Source organism: Plectropomus leopardus, chromosome 19, assembly GCF_026936395.1.
Source record: "Plectropomus leopardus strain MGB_pleo_1.0 chromosome 19, ASM2693639v1, whole genome shotgun sequence".
Lineage (NCBI taxonomy): Eukaryota > Metazoa > Chordata > Actinopteri > Perciformes > Serranidae > Plectropomus > Plectropomus leopardus.
In genome coordinates this window covers 24,125,744-24,148,987 of record NC_142194.1, presented here as the reverse complement: position 1 = coordinate 24,148,987, position 23,244 = coordinate 24,125,744, and the positions used below count along the sequence as shown (strand labels likewise).

Sequence of the window (23,244 nt, the reverse complement as noted above, 5' to 3'; positions counted from 1 at the left end):
TAGGCAACAACACACATGTGGGGACTCACATTGATTCAGGAGGTGTAGAAATGACATAAAGTGAAAGCTAGTTAGCTTAGTGTGCTAGCTTCCACTTTCTTGGTGGAATACAAACTCAACAGTGTGATGCATCTTCCAAAATAATGACTGCTGTAAAAGTGTATGCTTGCTGTGAAAGTGGTAACAAATCGCTTGTGAAATCTATAATGCTCCAGTCAGCACCCCAGAATGTGATAGAATGCTTTTTAGCAACATTGCCCCTAAAATGTCAGTCAACCACTGGTGTGGGAAATGCCAACCCAGAGGCATGACCCTATTCTAGCAAATATGCCCAAATAATTTTATCATTCATTGAAAATGGGAAGAATATGCAAAACAGCTGAAGTAACACTGTAGTTTACTATAGTTTAGTTATATATATATATATATATATAGTCACATATCACAGTTGTGATAATACATTTAAATATTAAATCTTTATTGGCCAGTAATGCAACACATTGACACATTTCTGCATGTTGGAAAAATGCCACTGCACCTTTAGGTAAAGACACATTTAAATGTCGGGAACTACTTAATGGGGAAAGATTTAAAAATTTGGTCTCAGAAGGGACCATTATGTGCTTAATAAAGTAAGACTGTCAAAAATGTGCTTTTGCTTGCAAAAAGAACTTCTGCAGTACCTCTAGTGGGAAACTGAGCTGCTTAGTTGTATTGTGCTTCAACTCTGACTACTGACAAGTTTCCCACTGTGGTTCTGATGTGAGATTCTATGACACTTTTTATCAAAAAAGTCAAGCAAATATACAGTAAAACACTCTGTTCCTTCCTCTCCTTGTTTTTATTTTATTTTTTAAGACTGTTTCTCAGCTCAGAAATGCCCATAAGGAGTAAACAGTCTGGTCAACAATTAGGCTCACTGTGGAGCAAACAAGCCAAAAACCACCATCTAACGCAATGATATGTAAAAGAACCCTGCAGGGAGTATTGAGAAAGCCTTCCTTACTTAAACAGATACAAATGCATTTTTCTGCACCGACATGACAAATGCATTTGACACAAAGAGCATGTAAAAAATGGTTGTGGACATCTAGAGTATCTTCTGTTTATCCTTAACTACTGCTGCTGATGTTAGCCATGATATTAATATAATAGTTTGGGATTTTTGATGTGGGGCTGTATGAGACACTTATGTATAGTCAATGTATGTCTCACAGTAGCTGGCGTTTTAAGCACTCTAGGTTTGTAGAAACAAATGGGACATGCACCCAAAAGGGGTTGATATCAAAACGTATTTTAGCAACTTGGAGTGGACACTATATTTGGAGTATTTTCACTGCTTTACCCCACTGTCAAATACAACACTACATTTCTCATCCACTGTCGGTCGGCTTTTTGGGTCACAAAGTGCTGTTTGAAGCTGTTACACCATCCGACCGAAATGAAACTTCACATTGGAAAGACCTTCAATATAGCATCCATTTAGACTGATATTGTTTTTTTTAGGTAGGCCTTTTTAAAGTGGCTAAAACATGTTGCGATATTAACCCCTCTATACAGCATAATGAGCTTCGGGGTGCGCTCCCTGTCTATTTCTCCAAAGCGGGAGTGTGCCGACTGCCAGCTACTATATATAATATGAAAAATCAGAAAGAACTCCAAGGCACTTTCTTTTGAAATGTTAAAAGTCAAATTTGGTTTGACTACCTGATGAAAGCTTATATGCTGAAACACGTAGGAGTGTGTTTTTAAGGTCCTTTATGCCCATGCTGTAGAAATAAAGGCATTTTAACATTTTAAAAGAGAGTGCCTTGGAGTTTTCTTTCTGATTTTTCAAATCCTAGCATATCCCCACCTAAAGAGCACCTCGAACAAAATGACTTTTGAGTCAAGGAAGTGCTCCTTTTCTTTTATTTTTGTGTACTATATATAATACACTGACTATACATAAGTATCTCATACAGCTCCACTTCAAAAATCCCAAACTATCACTTTAAGTAACCTATAATGTAAAGCTACATAGGTTAGGTGTAGGGAAAGAAACATTGTTGGGCATCATCATGTTACGCACTTAATGTCAAGTTACGTATAACCTTAAGTTAAGTATGTTAGGTTTAGGCAAAAATATCATTGTTGTGCATTGTCATCTTATGTACTTTGAAAGAATAATGTAAAGTTACATGGATTAGGTGTAGGAAACAAATCATAGTTGCGTGTTGTCTTGTTATGTACTTAACGTTAAGTTATGATAACCTCAAGTTATGTCAGTTATATTCAGGAAAAGAAGCATGGCTGGGTGCTGTCACATTACATAGTTCACTTGGTTTCACAGAGGACATGAACACCAGTCTCCAAGGGTAAAGTCCTATGTTTGACCAATCCAATGGCCCAACCTGCCTCATTATGCAGAATTTTGCTCTTTATACTAAGTCCTTCTTTACTCCAATCAGCTCATTGGTCATGTGATCACAGCACACAGTTTCTGAAAACAATTTTTTTTGAAGAAAATGCATCCAAAACGGCAGCCCATTATTTATAGAAAAAAAGTGCTTTTAAGTGATCAGGTGGATTGGTGTATACCTTATGATATCAGCCATTAGCCAAAATCAAACCTTTGACTAGCAAACTCTGTGCTTAACTTGTGTTACAAACATTTCATCTAATAGATGTTGTGTTTTTAGACAACCCAAGGCCCTAAGGCTACCAGCTGGACACCAGGATACTCTTTTCTGTGTGAGTTAAGACTTGTTAAATATTTGATTATATCCTGACCTGTGTGCAGAAACACCATCCTGTTCAACTCGTTTGGTGGAAAACACAATTAATACAGTGCTGAGTTACTGTGAGCAGCTGTCATCAGAGTCAAACGTGCACTGGCTGTCCCCTGTGTCCACACCACAGCTAAGGGATGCCGGGATGGCACTACATGTTCTCAACTGTAGAACTTCTGTATTCCTGCGCAGGGGGAGAGCTGAACTGTGAATGGTATCAAGCTGCCAGTCAGCTGTTTGGGTCAAACTTTTAGTGTTTTATGAAGGACACAAAAACTACAAGAGTGATTACGACAGTGATGACAAAATGGCATTCACCGTTGACATAAAGGGATACTTCAACAAATTGGAATACAGAGAAGAAGAACTTTTGCGGAGGGAGACTAAACAGGCCAAAAATGAGAGAAAGGATGTAGAAGCTGTGTGTAGAAGCAGAAACTCACTCTGGACTGAAAACTCAGAGAGCTGCTGCTGCAACACAACACAACCTCAGGAACTTTCTAAATCAGAAGATGTCAATACTTCACACTTTACTGGCTGTCTGGTGAGTCGTTTCACTTATTTGTAGGTATTTAGGGCAATTTTACCTGCTGGTTGGGTACAGCAGTGCTCTCCAGTGTCTGTCATTTATTTGGCAGTAGTTTTATATAATCCTCTGGAGAGAAATGTTCACTGCAAACATGGAGTTGTCTCAGTCTTGCAGGTCGAGTGTTCATGTCTATATTAAGTGTAAATGGCCACAGCAGTTTACAATTCTTCCTTTAAACGTAAAAAAACAAGCTTGTGAAATCTTTAGAAAGCTGAAGTTTCGTTTCAGTCGGATTGAGTTACAGCTGGTAACAGCACTTAACACCTCAAACAGCTGACCTGCAAAGTAATATCGTTCATAGCACAGGTGACCTTCTGCGTCGGAATACAGAAGTTATATGTGTGGGAACATGTAGTGCCAAAAGAAAAGGTTGTGTCACAGCACGGTAAAACGGAGAAAACACTCTCAATGCAGCATCCACTTAGACTGATATTGGGGTTTTTTTCAGGCTTTTTTAAAAGTGGCTAAAATATCAACCCCTCTATAGAGCAGTGTAATATTGAGCTTCAGGGTGCGACCCGTCTGTTTCTCGGAACTGGGAATGTGGCAATTGTCAGCTACAGTATATTATACACTGACTATACTGTATATAAGCATTTCCTACACTCCCACACTTCAAAAACCCTAAACTATCACTTTAAGTAACAATAAAGTAAAGTTACACAGGTGTAGGAAAAGACTCATGATTGGTTGTTATCATATTATGTACTTAATGTTAAGTTATGTATAACCTCAAGTTGTGTAGGCTAGGTTTAGGCCAAAAAATCTTTTTTTTATTGTCACATTATATGCTTAATGTTAAGTTAACGTATAATGTTAAGTTACATAGGTTAGGTGTAGGAAAAGTCATGGTTAGGTGTTATTGATATGTTACGATAACCTCAAGTTATCCAAGTTAGGTTTAGGAAAAGAGCCATGATAGGGTGTCGTCTTGTTACGTGCTTAACGTTAAGTTATATATAACATTAAGTTATATCGGTTAGGTTCAATAAAAGAATAATGGTTGGATGCTGTCACATTACATAGTTCACTTGGTTTTAAACAGGACTTAAACACCAGTCTCTTGGGGGGAAGTCTTGTGTTTGATTGACCCATCCACTGGCCAAACCTACCTCTTTAGGCAGACTTTCATTCTTTATATTACGTCCTTCTTTTCTCTTATCAGCTCATTGGTCCTATGATCACAGCCTTCCTCTTACCTGGGTTATACATGAATTACTGGCTCATGATTACATGGGTTATACATGAATTCTGTTGCATTACTTTTTGTAGGTATACAGACAAACAGAGCATAAAAAACAGTTTGACGTAGGGCAAGTTTTTCCAACAATTGTTTCTGCAAATGATTTTATGGATAAAAATGCGTCAAAAAAACACTAGACCTTCATTTTTATATATATATATGAAGGGCATTTTACAGATCCAACAGATTGATGTATTTCTTATGATACCAGTGAAAAGCAACAATCAAACCTCTTACTAGCAAACATTGCCCTTAACTTTGTGTTACCCACATTTCAGCTAATCACAGAAATGTACCTACTTCAGAGAATTAATCCTGCCAGAACAGAACATTATCTGTTGGACTGTGTCAGCATCATCTATCACAAGTAACCCATCTACCCCAGACAGCACTTTTCATTACAGGAACTGTTGAACCTAAAATGAAAATTCTCATTATCTCCATTCCCTCAGGTTAGACACAACAAAGCCAAAGTGTGCATGCAAGCAGGTTAGCAAGTTCAATTATTTGGCTTTAAAACACTGTGATTCTGCTGCATGAGCTGTTTGAAGTAACTGGTTAACTCTCTGACTTCCTGCCAAGATTGTATAGTAATGTTCAGTAATATACAAACTAATTTCAGGGTACAGTTGGGATCTAAAAATAGCATTTTCCACTTTAGTTTGTCAGAATATGTCTAAAAAAATGTATGCACAGATATATGATATGGTTGGGAAAATGCATTAAGACTTCACTCTGATCACAACCACAATATCACCTCCTCCTCATTATAAAAGATAGGTCATGTAGCCGGCTGCAGCTATTGCCCTGAGGCCGGAAAAAATACAATAAAAAAGAAAAAGATTAATTATTGAATAAAGTTAGGTGGCACATTGAGTAATATATGTAAGGAGGCTCATATTCTGCTTGGTATTCACTGCATAATATGCACCAAGAAATTCATATCCAATCCCATTTGTCATTTTATAGCACATTCCAAAATTCCGTCTGAAGACCTAAATAAACAGAACGCCATGAGGCACACTTTGATACCTCCTAATGCTGACTGAATTATTTAGGACGCCATGCATTAAGTATTAGAGGGAACTGGAATAGTTTTGTGTGTGCATGTGTGTATGCGTGAACACATGCTTCTTTGAGTGGGTACATGCTTGCAAGGAGCTTCTTGCCACTTCAAATACCTGGCAAGCAGCAGGAGACTAAGCACTGATCCATTAAACATGCTTCATAGCTTGTAGAGGCAGAGTATAGTCTGTCTATTAGAGTGGCTCATTTCACCAGCTGACAGTAGGGTTGAATTGTAATTCAATATAATTGTTCATCATACTGCCATAAATCCTACTGTGACTAAATTCCCATCCTGTCAAATAATATAACAGATCACTATTCATGTCTGAACAAATGATACTACTGGTTAGTTCTAAATCTTTTATGGCATATTTTCTTAGTGAAAACTATTTACATATCAACACCTCTGCTTACTTCAGCATTACAACTGCCAATAGCCATGTTTTCATAATTGTATATTAAATTTGATTTTAAAGTATCACATTATAGCAGCTTTATAGATACAGCAGAATTTTATGAAACTTCCCTTGATTGTGAGAAAAAAGTTTTTACAGTCGCTAAAGAGGGTTTCTGCCATTTTAAGAATTGATAAGTGAATAAGTGATGGAAACACCTTTACTAATTAAGCACTGACATTATGAACTTTTACCTCGCATGACTGATCAGCTGTTTCTGCTGTCTAGATATTCCAATAATGACATAACATTTCTTTGTCTATAGACAGTTTGAAACATGACCAATACTGGTTGAAAGTACAATTAAAACCATTTAATTCCCATTTAAAACATATTCCTGAAGACCTCTCTCTGTTTTTCTCTCATAGATGGACTAGATGGCTAAGGAAAATTATTTTGCTACTGGTTTGTAACCTCTACTTCTTCTGCTCCGTTTACTGGAAGATAAGAAAGCGCAAAGTGTTGCTTATTGCGAATTTCTTAAGCTTTGTGGAGCCTAGTTTGAATGCTCCAAATGGAAATTGTCACTTGACAACTGAATGAAACTGTGACTATAGAAAGAAACATAAGGTGTTGTGGAGCTTAATGTCACTGGGACATCACAATGCTCCGGTAGTGGTAAAATTACACATCAGCTGTTCAAAATCTCAATCCACAACTTAAGGACAAACATGTTCAATTAACTATACACTTTAATAAATATGTTTGATCCCTTCAAGGGGAGTAAGGTTTAAAAGTTTCATCATCTAATGACTCAAAATTAGAGGGCATACTTTTTTTAATTTCCGCTCCAGCAGCAAACAACATATTTGCTTTTCAAATGAAAATGCAAATCATGTTTTCTAGTCTCCATGTTTCATTGATTGTGCTGAGGAGGGCTTTTAAGAGCTGTTCTCTGAGGACAGAAAATCCATGCGTACTTTGAACAGATGTCTGTCTTAGTGGTGAAAATGCAATTTATTTTAAGCTTAGGGTGCTCAGTAGATCAAAACAAGGTATAGAAAGGCAATACATACCATCCACATTCATATACCACACATCTGAAAGTCTAAAAGGATTGCACTTTTGGTTGGTTTATCTTCTGTGATGGCTGAAGAGGCAGTGACTGCTGCTTCATTGAGAAACCAAGAGGGCACTTGAAAGCAAACCAGATTTCTTTGAAGATTAACCAAGGACAGGAGGAAAAAAAGACCCCAAATTAATTAAGTATCTTTGGATTGAAAAGAGAGACCAACCACCAATCATCTTGAATAATTTAAAGGCAGAAACAATTTCCCCCAAAAATAAAAATAGATACTTAAAGATAGAGAGGGAATAGCAACTTCAGGATATGTTCCAATGCATGATGCGAAAGAGGTATTTAATGACATGGCAAGTGTTTGAGAAAGCCTCAGGATGAGAGACAGCATCTGGCAAGGTCCATCTCAAGTGTGAAATCAGCATCGACTCAGGCTGACCTAATGTGTTGTATCCACATAGCAAAGGGACAGAACAGTCAGTACTTGTGCTTGAAATTAAGTATATTGGAGGGTAGAAGAGGGAGACAAAAAAATGGTTGCTGAAGTCAACAGGCTGTGCATGCATGTGTGTTAATATTAAATGTTTTTATCTCCTACCTATTTCCTCTCCTAACATTAAAAAAAAAACACCTCCTGACATCCTGATCCAGGCTTTCAACATCTACAAAGAGTTGCATACATACTGTTAGACCCAAACAATCACAGCAGTTCTTCCTCTCTCCCTGCAGGGCAAAGTCATGAGGATTCAGCCTATAGGTTGAAACCAATAATAACAGCATGAGCTCTCAGGCTATAATCAGATTCCCCTCCATGGCTGCTGTCCCACTATGCAGGAAGATGGGGACCCTGGCATTGACGCCAATGAGCCATGACTAAACTGAATTTACTGTTTCTGAATTTTTTTTCTCTCTCTGAGATGCAGATGGCATTGGCTGTGTCCCTCTCCTCAAACAGCAATTGTCCAATCATGGCTTAGCAACCATGACTTGGCACAGCAGGTCTGCAAAACATTACATTTCTCAACATGCTTTATTGGTGTACACAGGGATATAAGAAAATCTGTGTATGTAAAGAGTTTGGTTACTTTTTTTCCCCAAAAACCAAAATGATCTGTCCATTATTGTACTGAACTCCTCAAACACCGCTGCTTGGGTGGTGATTTTAATGTCAGACACTGTTGCAAAAAAAGCAGCTTCTGTGGCAGTATGATACGCCACTGCACAGAATCGGTTTATAATTTGGCCAGACGGAGCTGTAACGTCCCTTTAGGGTGGGCAGGAAAGGAGGTAAAAGGGTCCAACAAACCCTGGACTTTCACTCAGAGCTATTGTTTGCTTTCTGTATGAATGTTGAGCCAAACCATGACATTTTCTTCAAAACCTAGCCACGTGCCTATGTTGCACAAGGTAATAAGCATAAATATGAGGTGTTTTACTGACAATGCATGTTATTTTTTTTTCATTTTTAAAAAAAGTCTAAAGAGCAGAAACTGCATTTTTCCTGTAAAAATGGATATGTAGCTTAATAAGACACAATGCATTTAACAGGCTTAAATTGATCCGCCTTCCCGAAATGTCACCAACAGATGCAGGAGGATTCCAAACATGGTTAAATAAAGGTTAAAAAAAAAAAGAAGCATATTTAAGAACTTACAATTGTCATCTTTTTCAAGAGTCAGCTGTAGACAGTGTTTTTAACAAACTGATGTTAGCTTTGGCTGGTTACAGATCAAAAAATCTACTTGCAAAAACATCGGTTAAAATTGGTCCCAGCCTGCTTTTGTCTGCTTGTCGACAACCAAGGATTCACTGTTTTAAAAAACTTTAAGTGCGAAAACTGCCGCCATTATCTTTGTCAAAGGCATATGTGCCATTTAAGAATGCAGTTAATTACATTTTTTGATATAAACATCTGCATAAAAGCCTGCACTACACAAACACAAAGAAGTGCAACACACAACTTTTGAATATCTCCTCATACCACATACTGGACATGCTGCACTGACTTACAATGCAATGAGTTCCCCAAGGGCACATGGGAATCAAAGTTATCTTATTTGTATATATCTATATGTGTGTGCTCTTTTCTGTGTACTGTGTTGGCCAACACACACAGGGATGCAATGAAAATGTAACTGATCCACAGAAGCTAGTCTGAAATATATATTAAATATGTGGACTTCAGAGCTGCAGGAAATGTATCACCACTGTAGGGCAGCTGGGCCTTATGGCCATGCTTGACCACACAGAACTAGCTGTGTTGTCATAAGGTAGATTATTTCTCAGGGGTTTAGAAATATTTGAGTTGTACCTTTTCAGGGTGTCATTCTATCTGGTCATGAATATTGCGTTTTATTCCTTTTATTTTATTTTTTCTGTCAGAGTGCAGACTGTTTCAATTTTAACACATTTTCAAGGGCTTCTTTCTCTTTTTTCCTTGTTTTTCAGCTCAGCTGCAAACTGTGATATGTTCTTGAAAATAACATCAAGGCAGCTCAAGACTTTTCACGTTGCTTTCTTCAGATCTAACATTCAACAGCTCTACCTGACTACAGTACTTACATCAATGGGCAACAATACTCCCCTGAGAATTGAAACTTAAAATGCTATTATCATCATTACAAAACCTCAAGATAAATGTGAGGTCATGGTGACAGTAATGGAAACGATGGGGAGGAGTGAGTCGGATAAAACAGCTCAGACATGCAAACACAGTCACAAAAACTTTAACAAAAAATGAATTCAGTCTCCCAGTGATTTTTATCAATTACCAACCCTCTTTTTGCTAATACTTTCACTTGTGTCTGCATTAATTAACTTTTTTTACAGCACAGTTCAGCGTGTCAACAGGAAAAGCAGAGGCGTAATTAAGAACATTACTGAAAAATGATTGATTCCATTTAAATGTGCAAGTTTAAGAGCCTTGCTTTTGTGTATGGTGGCTCTCTGAGGTGGCTAACTGGACACTTGAATTTGATTTTTTGTTGATGCTTTTAATTACACTTGTGCTTTTCCTGCTGCCTGTGAAAATTTCAGAATGTCCTATATACTTTGCAGAATTAGAGACAATAATGTTTAAGAAAAAATAGTTTTGTATGCATATTTCATTTTTTTTTCATGAATGCCAACCCCCCAAAAAACAAAAATACTAGAAGTCCAAGTGGACCTTTGTGCCAAATCTGATAAAATTCCTAAAAATAAAACAAAATAAAATTATAAAATCACATTCACAGGAATGGGACAGACAATTGGACAACCCAAAAACTAAATGCTTTTGACAAAGACCATTGTGTCATTTATGGCATATAAGTAATGGCCAAAAATGTCAGGTCAAAGTGACCTTGACCTGTGATCACCAAATTCTAATCATTTAATTTTTGAATCCAAGTAGACATTTGTGTACAATTTAAAGAAATTATCTCAAGGTATTCTTAAAATATTGCGTTCACAAGAATGGGAGGGATGGACGGAGAGGCGAAACCTTAAACCACAATGCCATAAAAACTTGTCCCAGAAGTATCCCAGGAGAGTAAATTATTGTTTTGGACTCTAACTCTGCTATTAACCAGTAAGAAGAAAAAAAACAAAGTGCCACAAACTGAAATGAAAAGGAGTAAGATTAGCAAAACTCCCATAAGAAACTAGCCACAGTGGGTTTGGTCCTGTTAAGATAGATCAACAACAGGAATCTGTGACATTAGATGTGATTTTGGTGTGATTTCAAAAACTACACTACCATTATATTCATCTTCTTATTTTGAGCTGTTCAGCTAGTAATTAAGAATCTTTATTGAGCTTCCGTCGCTTTACAGGTTGTTCTTGCAGTTTGTCATTAAATCAACTCCTCCAAGGAGAGTTGCAGCGATCCAGTTTTAAGGTTTACAGTGACATGAAAGTTGACCATTACACCATGTACCATTTCCCTACCCAATGATATTGAAAAAAAATAAACCCATGAAACTGGGTAGAGAATCTAACTTTTTTTGTTGTTATTTTCAAAAGGAAGATTTTTCACACATACTTCCATACAAAAATGGCTTAAAGTTTCAGTTTTGGTAATAAAACGTTAGTTCAACCACAAGTAACTCTTCTCCTTCTATTCCTTTAAAGGTCATCCTGATGATGATAATAATAATAATAATAATAATAATAATAATAATAATAATAATAATAATAATAAGAATAAGAATAATAATAATAATAATAATTCTGCAATACAATGATACCTTGAAATAGATTTTGTCTGGTTACACCATGAAAATCTCATGCCATTGCAACCCTACATCCAAGGCAGGTTTTCCCACACATTCATTTATTTGTGGCAGGCCAACACAATAAAAACACCTGCCATCACAAATAGATTTTCTATTTTTGGAGTTGGATCATTCTTCAGAATATTAGTATATATATATACCGTTTGGTTATTTATAGCACTACACTGTCACAGCACACAGTGTTGTCAGGGCAGGCACAGAGCAGCTTCTGATGTATTGAAAGCGAAACATGACGGTTCTATCTTCCTGTCTAAAAGTGTGAATTCATTCACAAACAGCTGCTCCTCCAATCCATCGATCTCATCAGATCAGTTGTGAACAAAGCTATAGATGACTTATACACTCTGTGAGTGACAAACTGCTGTGGAGCAGAAAAGTAGAGCTTTGTCTGCATTGTGTTTACTGACCCACAAAAACCTCCAAATTTAGAGAGACAACATAGAAAGATTTAAAGGGGCATTTAAAAAATCCTGTCCTGTTTCAACCTGGTCACTACTTATAATCAGTTATTTCCTCGTGTTTAAAAACCAAAATGTTCCAATTAAAAAGTTTCCTGTCAGCCCATATGATTTCATTTTTACTCCTGTGTTTAGTTATTAAAAAAATGGTGTGAACATGAACCACACCAGAAGTAAAAGACAGCAGTTAAATTTTTTTCCCTCGGTCCGAATAAAATAAACAGAGCAACAGTTTTTATGACACAGAGCCTCTGTGTGCTGGATTTAATGTGTTTAGTGAGAGACAGTCAGCAGGCAGACCGTTTATGAACACTGAATATAACAGATTAATTAAAATGTAATCGTATCCAAACTGTTACCAGCCAGTGAGGCGAGGGAACAACATTCATTTATGTGCTGCAAACAAACAACATCAGTGTGCAGCCACACAAACACATGGCCAAACACCAGCTTTTTAAAAGCTATTTTTCCACTTTAGTTAATGTGTTTTTTCTGTATTTCTTATTCTGTGATTTTCCGCCACGTTGCACTCTTTTGTCACATATATGGTTGTTCAGTTTGCCTGTAATTGCTCATCATGCTATAATCTTCCTTTGACTTGTTGGAAAATCAGATGTGTTTATCGGATCCTCTGCTTTACTGTATCACACTGACAACTTTAGTCTGGTTTCCTACAATACACACCGAAAAATAATCGACATCTGCACAAGTGACAAAATGAATGTGTGCTACAGTATGTACCTTACTCAGTATGTGACATGAGAGTTGATAGCATGAAGAAGGGTTAGTGTCCAACACCCAAGAAGACACAATGAGGATAATTTCTTTAGAGCTAGATTAAAACAAGATTCAAAGTTAGTACACCGAATGAGTGTTAGATAGGGACAGATGAGGTGAAAATGGAAAATCATGACAATGAAAAGAAGCCATCATAGAAGTTCCAGGTGAGATGAGATTTTACAGTGGTAACCAGTATAGTCCCCCTTTTTGTTCTGCATCAGTGTAATCCGGTGCCTGAAACTTGCCCTGACTTGAAAAAAGTGGGACTACAGTGGCTAAATTTTTGTTCTGAAGTAAAGTACAAATTGATGTTGATGTGGGTATATGAAGGGTGGCTTGCCTGAAAGAGGTCCGGCTCTACCTATCCTGATGGTCATCTCATCCGGGTCCATGAATTGGAATGAGGGATCCTCTGCTTTCTCTTTGGACAGCTTAGATTCGGGGGGCAGAGCCAAGGCAATATGCGGGTCAGCACCTACACCCTGTAGATGACAGAAGAGAGGAGGAGGGGTTAAAATCCATTTTATGTACGAAAGATCATAGGCAATACTTGCATTGGTGCCCTAGTTTCCTGCTAGTGTTATGAAAATCTAAAAACAAGCTGGTGGGTAACTGTTTGAAATAACCTCAAAATGACCATGTAATTAGTAGGCTATTGGACAAAAAAGCTTTGAGATCTTTTACTAAAGTAAAGGTAGTTTATCTCAATGTAAACATACTCCACTACAGCGCAGGTTTTTGTGCAGTACTCCTGCACAATATTGCAAAACGCCAGATTTGCAATGTTTCATACTGAGCATATTAGAATGGATATACAGGCTGTGTTGGTCATCTGTGCTAGAAAAGGAGGAGGTCAAAGTTGATAGATGGGTAGAACAAACACAGGGCTTTCTCTGAGGATACCAATGTTTGCGTCCTGTGTGAAAAACAAAAGTCAGCGTTGACTTTTAACTAACTACTAGACTTAACTTAACTTAAACTTAACTACTAAGCTAGATTTTTCGATTGGCAAATAAATCTCGGAAGGCCATCAGCTACACTGGTGGATAAATGCTTGCACCAAAACAGTCATGTAATAAAAAAAAAAATGCTGAGTCTCTTATGCATTTTGGTGTCATGTAGGGGTGCACAGCTCTGCTCCTGAACTGCTCCTGTGCTGTCTGTGTCATGGGACATCAGCAGATCCACTTAAGCATTATTTGCTGCCAATCTGTTGCCAGCTAGCACTGTGCGTATCCTCATATAAATTATGAAATAACAGAGACCTCATAGTTTGAACCAAGATAGCTAACTCTTTATTTCCTGCCACATTGTCAACAGCAGTGCATTAGCTCCACTTCTTCCATCCTTACCTTTCACAATAAGAACCCTGGACCTATACAATGCTTTGCTGCTAACCATAGTGAAGTTATTCTGATGCTGAGGCTGTGGTGATGAGCTGTTCGATATATTTAAAAATCAGCTTCGGATTTTGCTCTGATCATTGCTTTAAGTTTGTATTAAACATAATACCCTTTCATCTTAAAAAAACAAACTGAAACTACTGTATGTGAAACAAAAAAGGCAGTTTAGCATTTTGAATACTAGAAAACTACACTTGGCAGTTTTTTCATCTAGGCTTTCAGCCACCTTGGCGAGTGAGTCAAAAAGTTAATTTCTGACACTGCAGCACGCATTTTTTAAATTACACAACAAACATCTAATATTTACTCAAAACACTCTCTTTTGCGAAACCTGAATGTGGTGTCAAATAAACACAGGACTTTCACCCAGGAGACAGCTGGTCATGTCCCATGTGAAACCAAAAGTCAATGTTGACTTTTTATTAAGTTTAACTTAAGTTATGTACTTTACTACATATGTTTCTTAAGTTACGTAACAAAATTTCTTTCTTAGTAATACATGATCTTTTGTGAGACCTAACCAAATAATTTTGTTGCCTAAACCTTATACGGTCATGTATATGTCCCTGTGGGAGTCATTGGCAAACAACATATTCTGTCGTTCAGCTATGAGGACATTTTGGGATATATGACCAATCAAAGCACAGCATCAGTGCACCAGAGCCTCAAGATCAGATCATAATTTTGGAACCATGTTAAGGCCTTACATTGTCAGTTGATATAATGCTTTAAAAACATTAAAAATTTAAAAAAGATAACAAAAAATGTTGCATATTAACATCAAAATCCCTGTTTCAAAATCAAAAACTGTTTAAAATGTTTGTCGACTCATCTTGCACTTAGAAGCATTTACAATGGCTCATCCAATTAAATGAATCCATGGACAACTAGCCAGCCGCACCAGTCATATGAACTGCATTTTAACAGTTGTTGTAGTTAACAGAGCAAAATGGAAAGAAATAGAAAGAGATGTGTGTTGATGTCTTTTTATTTCCAAAAGAATGTGGCGCAAATCTAATTCATTGATCTCTCCCCCCTCCTCCTACTTATCTAATGGCAAGCAAGGAATATGTGGAACAAAGTGTACACAATACTTTGCTGTAGCTCCTATCACTTCAAACTCTAAGCCCATCCAGATTTTAGTGATCCAATCAAATGCAAAGGATTTGATCTAAATCCCTCTTGTAACTCTTCACTGCTCAAATATTCTGTTTCACCTGGAAATACATCAAAGTTGAGAAGCTAAAGACATTCTGACCTCTCTTTCACAGGGACTTTATTAATGTTTTCCTATGCTCCCATACACAAAACTACAGTTAAACGGATTACCAAAAATGAAATGCCACACAATGAGCCCATGCGCTCTGAGGTATCTGGCCTCCAAGGGATTTTCCTGTTTTGCATGATTGGTAATCCAGCCTTGCAGACATGGACAAACAGACCAGCAGAACCCCGGGCTCCTAAAACTCACATTGCACAGCACGCTTGTGAAACTTCATCCTACTGCAAAGGCCCACAGTCAAATGATAATCCAGTGACTGATGAGTTGCCAAGGTAGAGAAAAGGTTCAACAATTGCACAACCTTGTTGAAATAAAATCAGTAGTATACCCGCTGATCAGTTGCCTTTCTAGAACACAATGAGACAAGCAGTTGTCAGGGGATGTTTCAATCTGAAAATAATTTCTATACGAAATTGATGCTTTAATGGAAATGTACAGGGAATGGCTGCATTTTGGCTTAACACTTCACTTGGATAGTCCACTACAGATAGTTTATAGATTTGGAAAATTTCAATAGTTTATAAACTGAGATTTAAAGGTTTAACAGTTTAACTTTATTGTGTTTATGAGATTATCTGCAAAAAATATGTGACAATTCATCTACGTCTCACAATAATTTTGTTGAACTATTCACTCAACCTATGCAGCAAAGGTTCAGCGATTTTTTAAACTAATGTATATGTTAGTAGTAAACTGTAGTAAATTGACATATATACTCAGTAGACAGTCACCTACAAACAAAGCAAAACGCAATAGCCAGGTTTTAACCTTTAGAGGGCAGTCACCACGCATATTTATAGCACAATATTCATTCATTCATTGTTTGTAACCGTTTGTTCTCATAAGGGCCTATCCCAGCTGTCACTGGGCGAAAGGCGGGGTACACCCTGGACAGGTCGTCAGACCACGCAGGGCTGACACACAGAGACAAACAACCAAGCGTGCACACATACACACCTTTTAGAGCAGTTTAGAGTCACCTAACCTGCATATCTCTGGAATGTGGGAGGAAACTGGAAAACCCGTGGGAGAACCCACGCAGGTACAGGGAGAACACGCATACTCCGAACAGAAAGGCCCCCGCCCACAGTCCTAACCCTGTTCCAAACCGGATTTAAATCAGGAACCCTCTCGCTGTAAGGCAACTGTGCTAACCACAAGACCGCTGTGCCGCCTATAGCACAATATCTATCATTTTAATACTTTGCACTCAAATAAATACCAGTATATATTGCCTTTCAACTGAAAAAGTGATTTGGGGTTAGAAGGTTTGAAGTTTAGAAGTCAACCTTTCTCTTTTCAAGTATTGTTATTCATTCTTAACATTTCAGTAATTAATTTTTGAAAATTGCTTCAAATTGTTTGTAAAAAATGAATTTACAGATTTTTATCTTGTGTTATTGTACTGATGTTTTATTTTACATCAAATGATTATGTGATTTTTAAAATTACTAGTGAACAAAATTCAAGTTGCCTTATATTCATATATAATTGATATAATCTTGAGGTGTTGTCAATGCGATATAATTGTTATTATACCCTGATATATATCAATAAATAATCATTTTTCTCCAGGAATTAACAGGTTGTTAATAAGGTTGTTTATGACCTAGTTATTTTATTACTTTGGGCACTATGACAGCGATAGGATGTCAACATGCAAGACCAGATTAATGAATCACTCTGTAAAAAGTGAATCATCAGTGAATCAGTTACATTACGTTTATTTTAGAAAAAAGGATCAAAATTTAACACCAGCTATAAATATAATATCGTATCTGATCTAATGTCAGATCCTACCCAAGGCCAACAAATACACTAGCCTGAACTATGAATCACAGACAAAGCCCAATTTAGCGAAAACCAAGAGCCCACATATTCTACAGCACACAATTGGATGAGTATTTTTTAAAGGTAAGGGCTAAAAAGCATGTGCATCCATGTTTCCTCCCCTTTGTCATCTCCATCCCTGTCCAGTCACAGGTGGTTTAAAAGCAGGTAATGTACTGTAAGAGGTTGTGTGCGTAGGAGTGCACTGAATGAACCCACAGGCAATCAGAGATGTGTATGATGACAATCAAAATTCAATACTTCAGTGGGAACCCATCAACATAACTTTCACTTAAGTGGTTGCAAGTAACAAATGTGAGGTACTTGTACTTAGAATTTCTATTTTCTGTTACTTCATATTTCTACTCCCATCTCTGAAAGCTTTTATACCTGGTTAATTTGCAGATTCAGATTAACAATAAAAAATATGATTAATAAATACATTATGTTATTATATAAACAAGCCTTTGTTGGTCCCTAGTCAGAAATGTACAAGCTAACATGCATAGCTATATATAAATCATGTATATATAACACATATCAATAATTGTAATCCAATAATACATTTAAAAGTACTTGTGCCCGTCTGCATAATGTGTACTTTTACTTCTGGTACTTAAAGGTCCCATATTGTAAAAGTCAGATTTCCATATCTTTATACTATTATAGATTGGGTATGGGTGCTATGTAAATACAGTGAAAGTATGAAAACGAGCCAACAAGTTGCAATAGTGACAAAATATTTGGGGTTGTTGCAAAAAAACATGTTAATTAAATTATTATTAAAAAAAAAAAAGATTAAAATGTGTTTGAATGCCTTTTCGTTTCCATCCCCAATGCTGTTAGACTATTTTTAGAAGTTGGGTGCACTGAGACTAACAACAGGCAAGAGGAGATGACGTAGTTAAAAAAACACCAGCCAAGCGTCAAGTGATGGGAAACCAAGAACAAAACATGGAAATATTACCATTTAATGTCAAAGTAAACAAAGTTCACCACAAAAAATGGTTTAGGCTAAATTAAACAAAAAAAAAATATTATAAACAAAATACTGCTTACTTGTTTACATCAGTATTTACTAGAGGCACTTTTGGCAGCAATTGCAACTTTGAGTGTGAGTGAATGGGTCTCTGACAGTTTGGAAACTCTTTTTCCCATTCTTTTCTGCAAACTGATTAAACCATACAGATGACATGGTGGTGGTGAATAAACAGCCTTTTCCGAGTCCATCTGCAAACTCTCCATTTGAGTGACATCTGAATTCTGACTCGGTAACTCCAGTTCATTTATTTGTCATTTTGAAGTGATTCCCATGCAGCTCTGGCTTTATGCATGGGCTCAGTGTCCTGCTGGAAAACCAATCTTCTCCAGAGTTGCAGGGTTTCTGGCAGACTGCACACTGGCACACTTAGTGATACCCTCAAGCCCGAATACCCTTGAATACACACAGGTGATCTGCTGCAGAGAAACATCCCCACAGCAGGATACTGCCACCACCATACTTCACCATGGGGATAGAACGTTCATGATTATGTGCAGTGTAGCATGGTGTTTCTGGGACGTGATAGTCCACGACTTCACAGAGGAATTGTGGATTCACAACTTCTGGATGATCCGCTCAAATTATAAAGAGTTGCAATAAGATGCAATAACACCTCTTGTAGCGCCTGCTGCATCATGCCTGAGGGAGCCAGTTCCTACCAACAAGTGCAAAGCCATAGCACCATGTGGCCTAGAAAAGCCAAAAAAGTGTTTCCATTACAGTTTAGCGAAATATGGCCATTTCGAATTACCTGAAATACCACCTCATGTGAAAGTAAAAACTTTTTTCAAAATTTATGTGTTGCTATTGCGTATTTTACATTCACAATTTCAATTTGTGCAATTTCAGGGTAAATGGAAACCTGCCTTATGACAATCACATATCTACACTATCAGTTAAAAATGACAACTAGTAAAGTACAAAACAGAAAGAAAGAAAGGATAAATACATTTATAATAAAATAAATAAAAAATAATCAATAAAGTAATTTATCAAGGTAAAATAAAATTCAAATGAATAAATATTGTTATCCCCACTGATGTGATGTTGTTTTGTTATATTACTTATATTTATATTTTTATAATACTTTTATTGCATTTATTCTTGTCTTTTCTAAAAAATAGTTAGTACTGTAACCGCCTTTTTTATTATCTGCCTATTTTATTACTCTTACTCCTTTTGTTTGATTTATTCTTGTAGACCTACCTTTGCTTTGTCTGACAAAGCACTTTGTAAACAACTGTTTTTAAAAGGTGCTATATAAATAAAGTTATAATTATTAATATTATTGTTTCCCCCATAAACCAATCGATTGGTTGAGGTGCAGCTAGAATTTTAGTTGATTTTCTTTGGTTGATTACAGCCCTACAGTTTACTACGATAAAAAGAACCACCTTTGACTTCACATTCATTTGGTTAAGTGGTTCTAAAACCGATTGGCTGCGGCAGTGATGACTTTTGTGTGTCTCAGTAATAGGAAAAAATTGCACCGCATAGACAGATTCAAGACTAGAATTGCTGCCGAAGGGAAATCTGTTGAGGGGGAAATAAACATTGTAAATGTTTTTTAATAAGCATGAGGAGTAACGCTAGAAACAAAAAGAAAAAAAAAACATTGTTGTGGAAAAGTTTTCTCTGAGCCATGAATTCATTTCAATCTGTGTTTGTCGTTCTTGCTTTTTGGTTATTACTCATGCCAGCAGCAATCAGGCGTATGAAAAGGATGCAACCGAGAACATCGCACAGGGAAAGAAAAAAAAAGAGGAGAAAGTTTGCTCATGCATAAACTAATGACTTAGGTGGTGCATGATATTTGAGGATGTTGTGGTGTCATTGTTAGGCTGAAAACACGAAATGCAGCCTTACCAACAGACATTTTATACATTTCTTATTAAATAATGTGTAGACAGTTTGCATTTGGTTTAAATATTACATGTATTTTGCAAGATGTTGCTTTAGCAGAAGAGTTCACCAGTTTAAAGATTCAATTTTCTATTATTTTCTATATTCGCTGTTTTCATCACCATATGTATGTATCTGTTACTGAGAGCAGAATAAACCATCTCCATCATGGGCATTACGGAGTGAGTGTGTACTCAACTGAGTGTATGTGCATATGTGGTATGACAAGACAGCTCATGTACCATCTGGAGGGGACATGATTAACCCAGGGAGAACTTCGGTGATGACCCATGATACAGTCTCATCAGCAGGTCCAAGCTCACCATAACACAACTTGGAGTAGTGGTCTGGCTTTGCTGATCACTGAAAATCACCTCTTTTTTTCTCTCTCACTCTTTCTCTCGTTCAACCTATCTGACTTCCTGTCTTTTCCTCTTTAATTATACTTTCACAGCTGAACTGTTTGATCAACTTTTTTTTTTAAAAAAAAGCAGGTGAAATTAGCTGGCTACCATGCGAATATGTTTGGTGACACCACTTAACATAACCGAAAGAGCAAACTATTTTCTTCGCCAGGGCGTCAAACATGGCAACTTGAAAAGTGGCTATAGGCAAGCACAGGACCAACTAACGCCAAGGTAAACGCATACCCGGCAATTATGTAGTATAAAGCGTGAGAAAGTCCACTTTGGGTGGGATGTTAGGGTTGCGGATGGGTCAAACAAACACAGGACTTTCATCCAGGAGACCACTTTAACTGCTTGACAAAGAGCAGTGATACTCAATGTGTGGCTCTTGGGCCATATCTGGCTCTCGATAGGGTGGAGGTTGGCCTCCCATTTGTTTTCTAATCCACAATAAAAAATACTTGTGATTCGCACTGGTAATCGTTTTTGTACTTTTAGTATAATATGGTGCCAAAGTGCACAACACAGCTTTAGAGTAGAAACTGTTTATCAAATAAAGTACCAGTGGAGGATTCCCCACACCCCCCAACGGATGTCCTAGTTAAGCCCCTGATGTTCTAAATTGTAGAAACATCCTAAAATCAAAGAAATGTTGTAAAATCAGAGAAATATCCTAAAATTTAAGAAAATATCCTAAAATTTAAGAAAACATCCTTAAATCCCAGAAATGTCCTAAAATCAGAGAAACATCCCCAAATCAGAGAAATGTGGTTAAATCCAAAAAATACCCCTAAATCCGAGAAACTTCCTCAAATCCTAGAGATGTCCTAAAATCTTAGAAACACCAAAAAATCAGAGAAATGTCCTAAAATCCTTAAAAATGGCATAAAATCCTACAAACAAGCTAATCTAGGCAATAAAGCTCTGGACCACAGGGAAAAGATGTTTTGTACCTTACTTTTTTTCTTAAAAATGAACCAGTTAGTTACTAGTTAGCGACCTTTAAAATCAAAATTACCCAAATCTGACATCCCTTCTGTGGACACATTTCTCAATACAAGTGATGATACATCATTGCATATTCTGTGAAATATTAAATCAAACCAGTACTCCTACTAAAAGTTCGTATTTCTATGCTTATAATATTAAATATATGTAAAATATATACAGTTTGTAGTTAACCATTTCAAAAGTAATAAGACCAATAAACAAACCCCTCCAGTCATACACAGATCTTTCTCTGACCTTTCAGCATACTGAAAGCTACCACAAACTCTTTCTTTTACTAGATCACTGATCTGGAACGTGTCCCAGTTGGAGGTGGCGGTAGTGGAGGCTCACTGGCTCAAAACCAATGCATTTTCATTGGCAGCTCTCAACAAATACAAACTGTTTATCGACAAAAAGTGTGATAATTTTTTATCTTGCCTCAGCTGAGATAAACTGAAAACATGGCTATTAAAGATGATGAAACAACGGAAATACTACTCAGAGAACTGGTGAAGTGTATCTATGCAACCCACGTGTAGCTACACTACACTAAAGAATTTAGGTGTGGTTTACAATTTCACCTTCCAACCATTAGATGCATCCATCCACTCCAACTCAAAGTGGTGCTTATAGTACAGATCTCCATGTGCCGTGGCTGGACTCAATATGAAAGTATTCTAGATATCTGATGTTTGTGTGATTCATTCTGTGTGAAAGCTGCAGCAGGAGACATGTCTCAGAGGACGGCAGCAGTTGAGAGAGATGAGAAAAAAGTCAAAGTGGCAACTGCCCTGCTTCCTTCAAAAACACTCACATTGTGGCACATTTCTACAAAGTGTACACACACAGACACACACACACACACGCACGCACTCACACTGGCACTCCCTCGATGTCTGATTTACAGACGCCTTCCATCTCCACCTCAGACGATTGACTCGGCTCAGTCTGTTTGATCAGGGAGACAAACTTTTTCAAGTAGCCCTTACTGGTGCTCACATATCAAGCAAAAAACTTCTTCAAGGTAAGCAAACTATTATCAGCCACAGAGACTCAATCCCAACAGAAGGAGAAACTGTCAGAGTCCCATTTCCCACATGGAAAACTGAGTGTGCAGCAAATGTTTGACAGTCTATTATTTTGATAATTGCTATTTAACAATATGTTTGAATGCAAGCGATGTCGCAGATGAGATCGGAGAAAAGATTCTTTACTTTATATCAAATACAGATTACAGATGTAACTACCGTGATGCTATATGGGCTTAAAGATGCAAACCTAAATATACTGATTAATTTATGCAATTTTCTGCCATGAATGATGTCATTTTACTTTTGTAGTGTTGCATCTGACAGTTACTGTCCCTCTTAACTCTCTTATCTCTCCTAGAGATGGTCCATATTTTCTCTGATTGTCAACAAATCCCATGAAAACACAGAAAGTGACGATGACTAAAGCTCAATTAATGCTTCTCCAGGCAGTAAAAAAGATAACCAGTGTTATTTGGACACATTGTGTGTATGATATAGTTATTTTTGGGGGTATAATGCAAAGGTCCATTAGGAAGCAGTATCACGTTCAGCAAACAACAATGTAAAGATTAGGCATAGGAAATCCGGAAATGGAAATCAATTTCCCCCCAGTGTCAACAACCCCCTTTATCCAAGAAACAAACAAGGATTTGGATTTATCAGTGCACGTAGACAGGACAAAACCTTGGCTACAAAAATTT

General features: G+C 37.1%; 1 protein-coding gene across 3 annotated transcripts in view; it reads right to left on the bottom strand.

Annotated features, from left to right (window-relative positions):
• Window positions 1-23,244, bottom strand: part of slc39a11 (solute carrier family 39, member 11) — a 151,627-nt gene that overhangs the window by 43,863 nt on the left and 84,520 nt on the right. For 2 of the 3 annotated variants that reach the window (XM_042508370.2, XM_088070244.1), the window contains exon 5: window positions 12,997-13,138. In XM_042508370.2, coding sequence (XP_042364304.2) covers window positions 12,997-13,138 — 142 coding nt within the window. The remainder of the gene's footprint in view (window positions 1-12,996; window positions 13,139-23,244) is intronic. The other variant, XM_042508371.2, reaches the window with a different exon arrangement.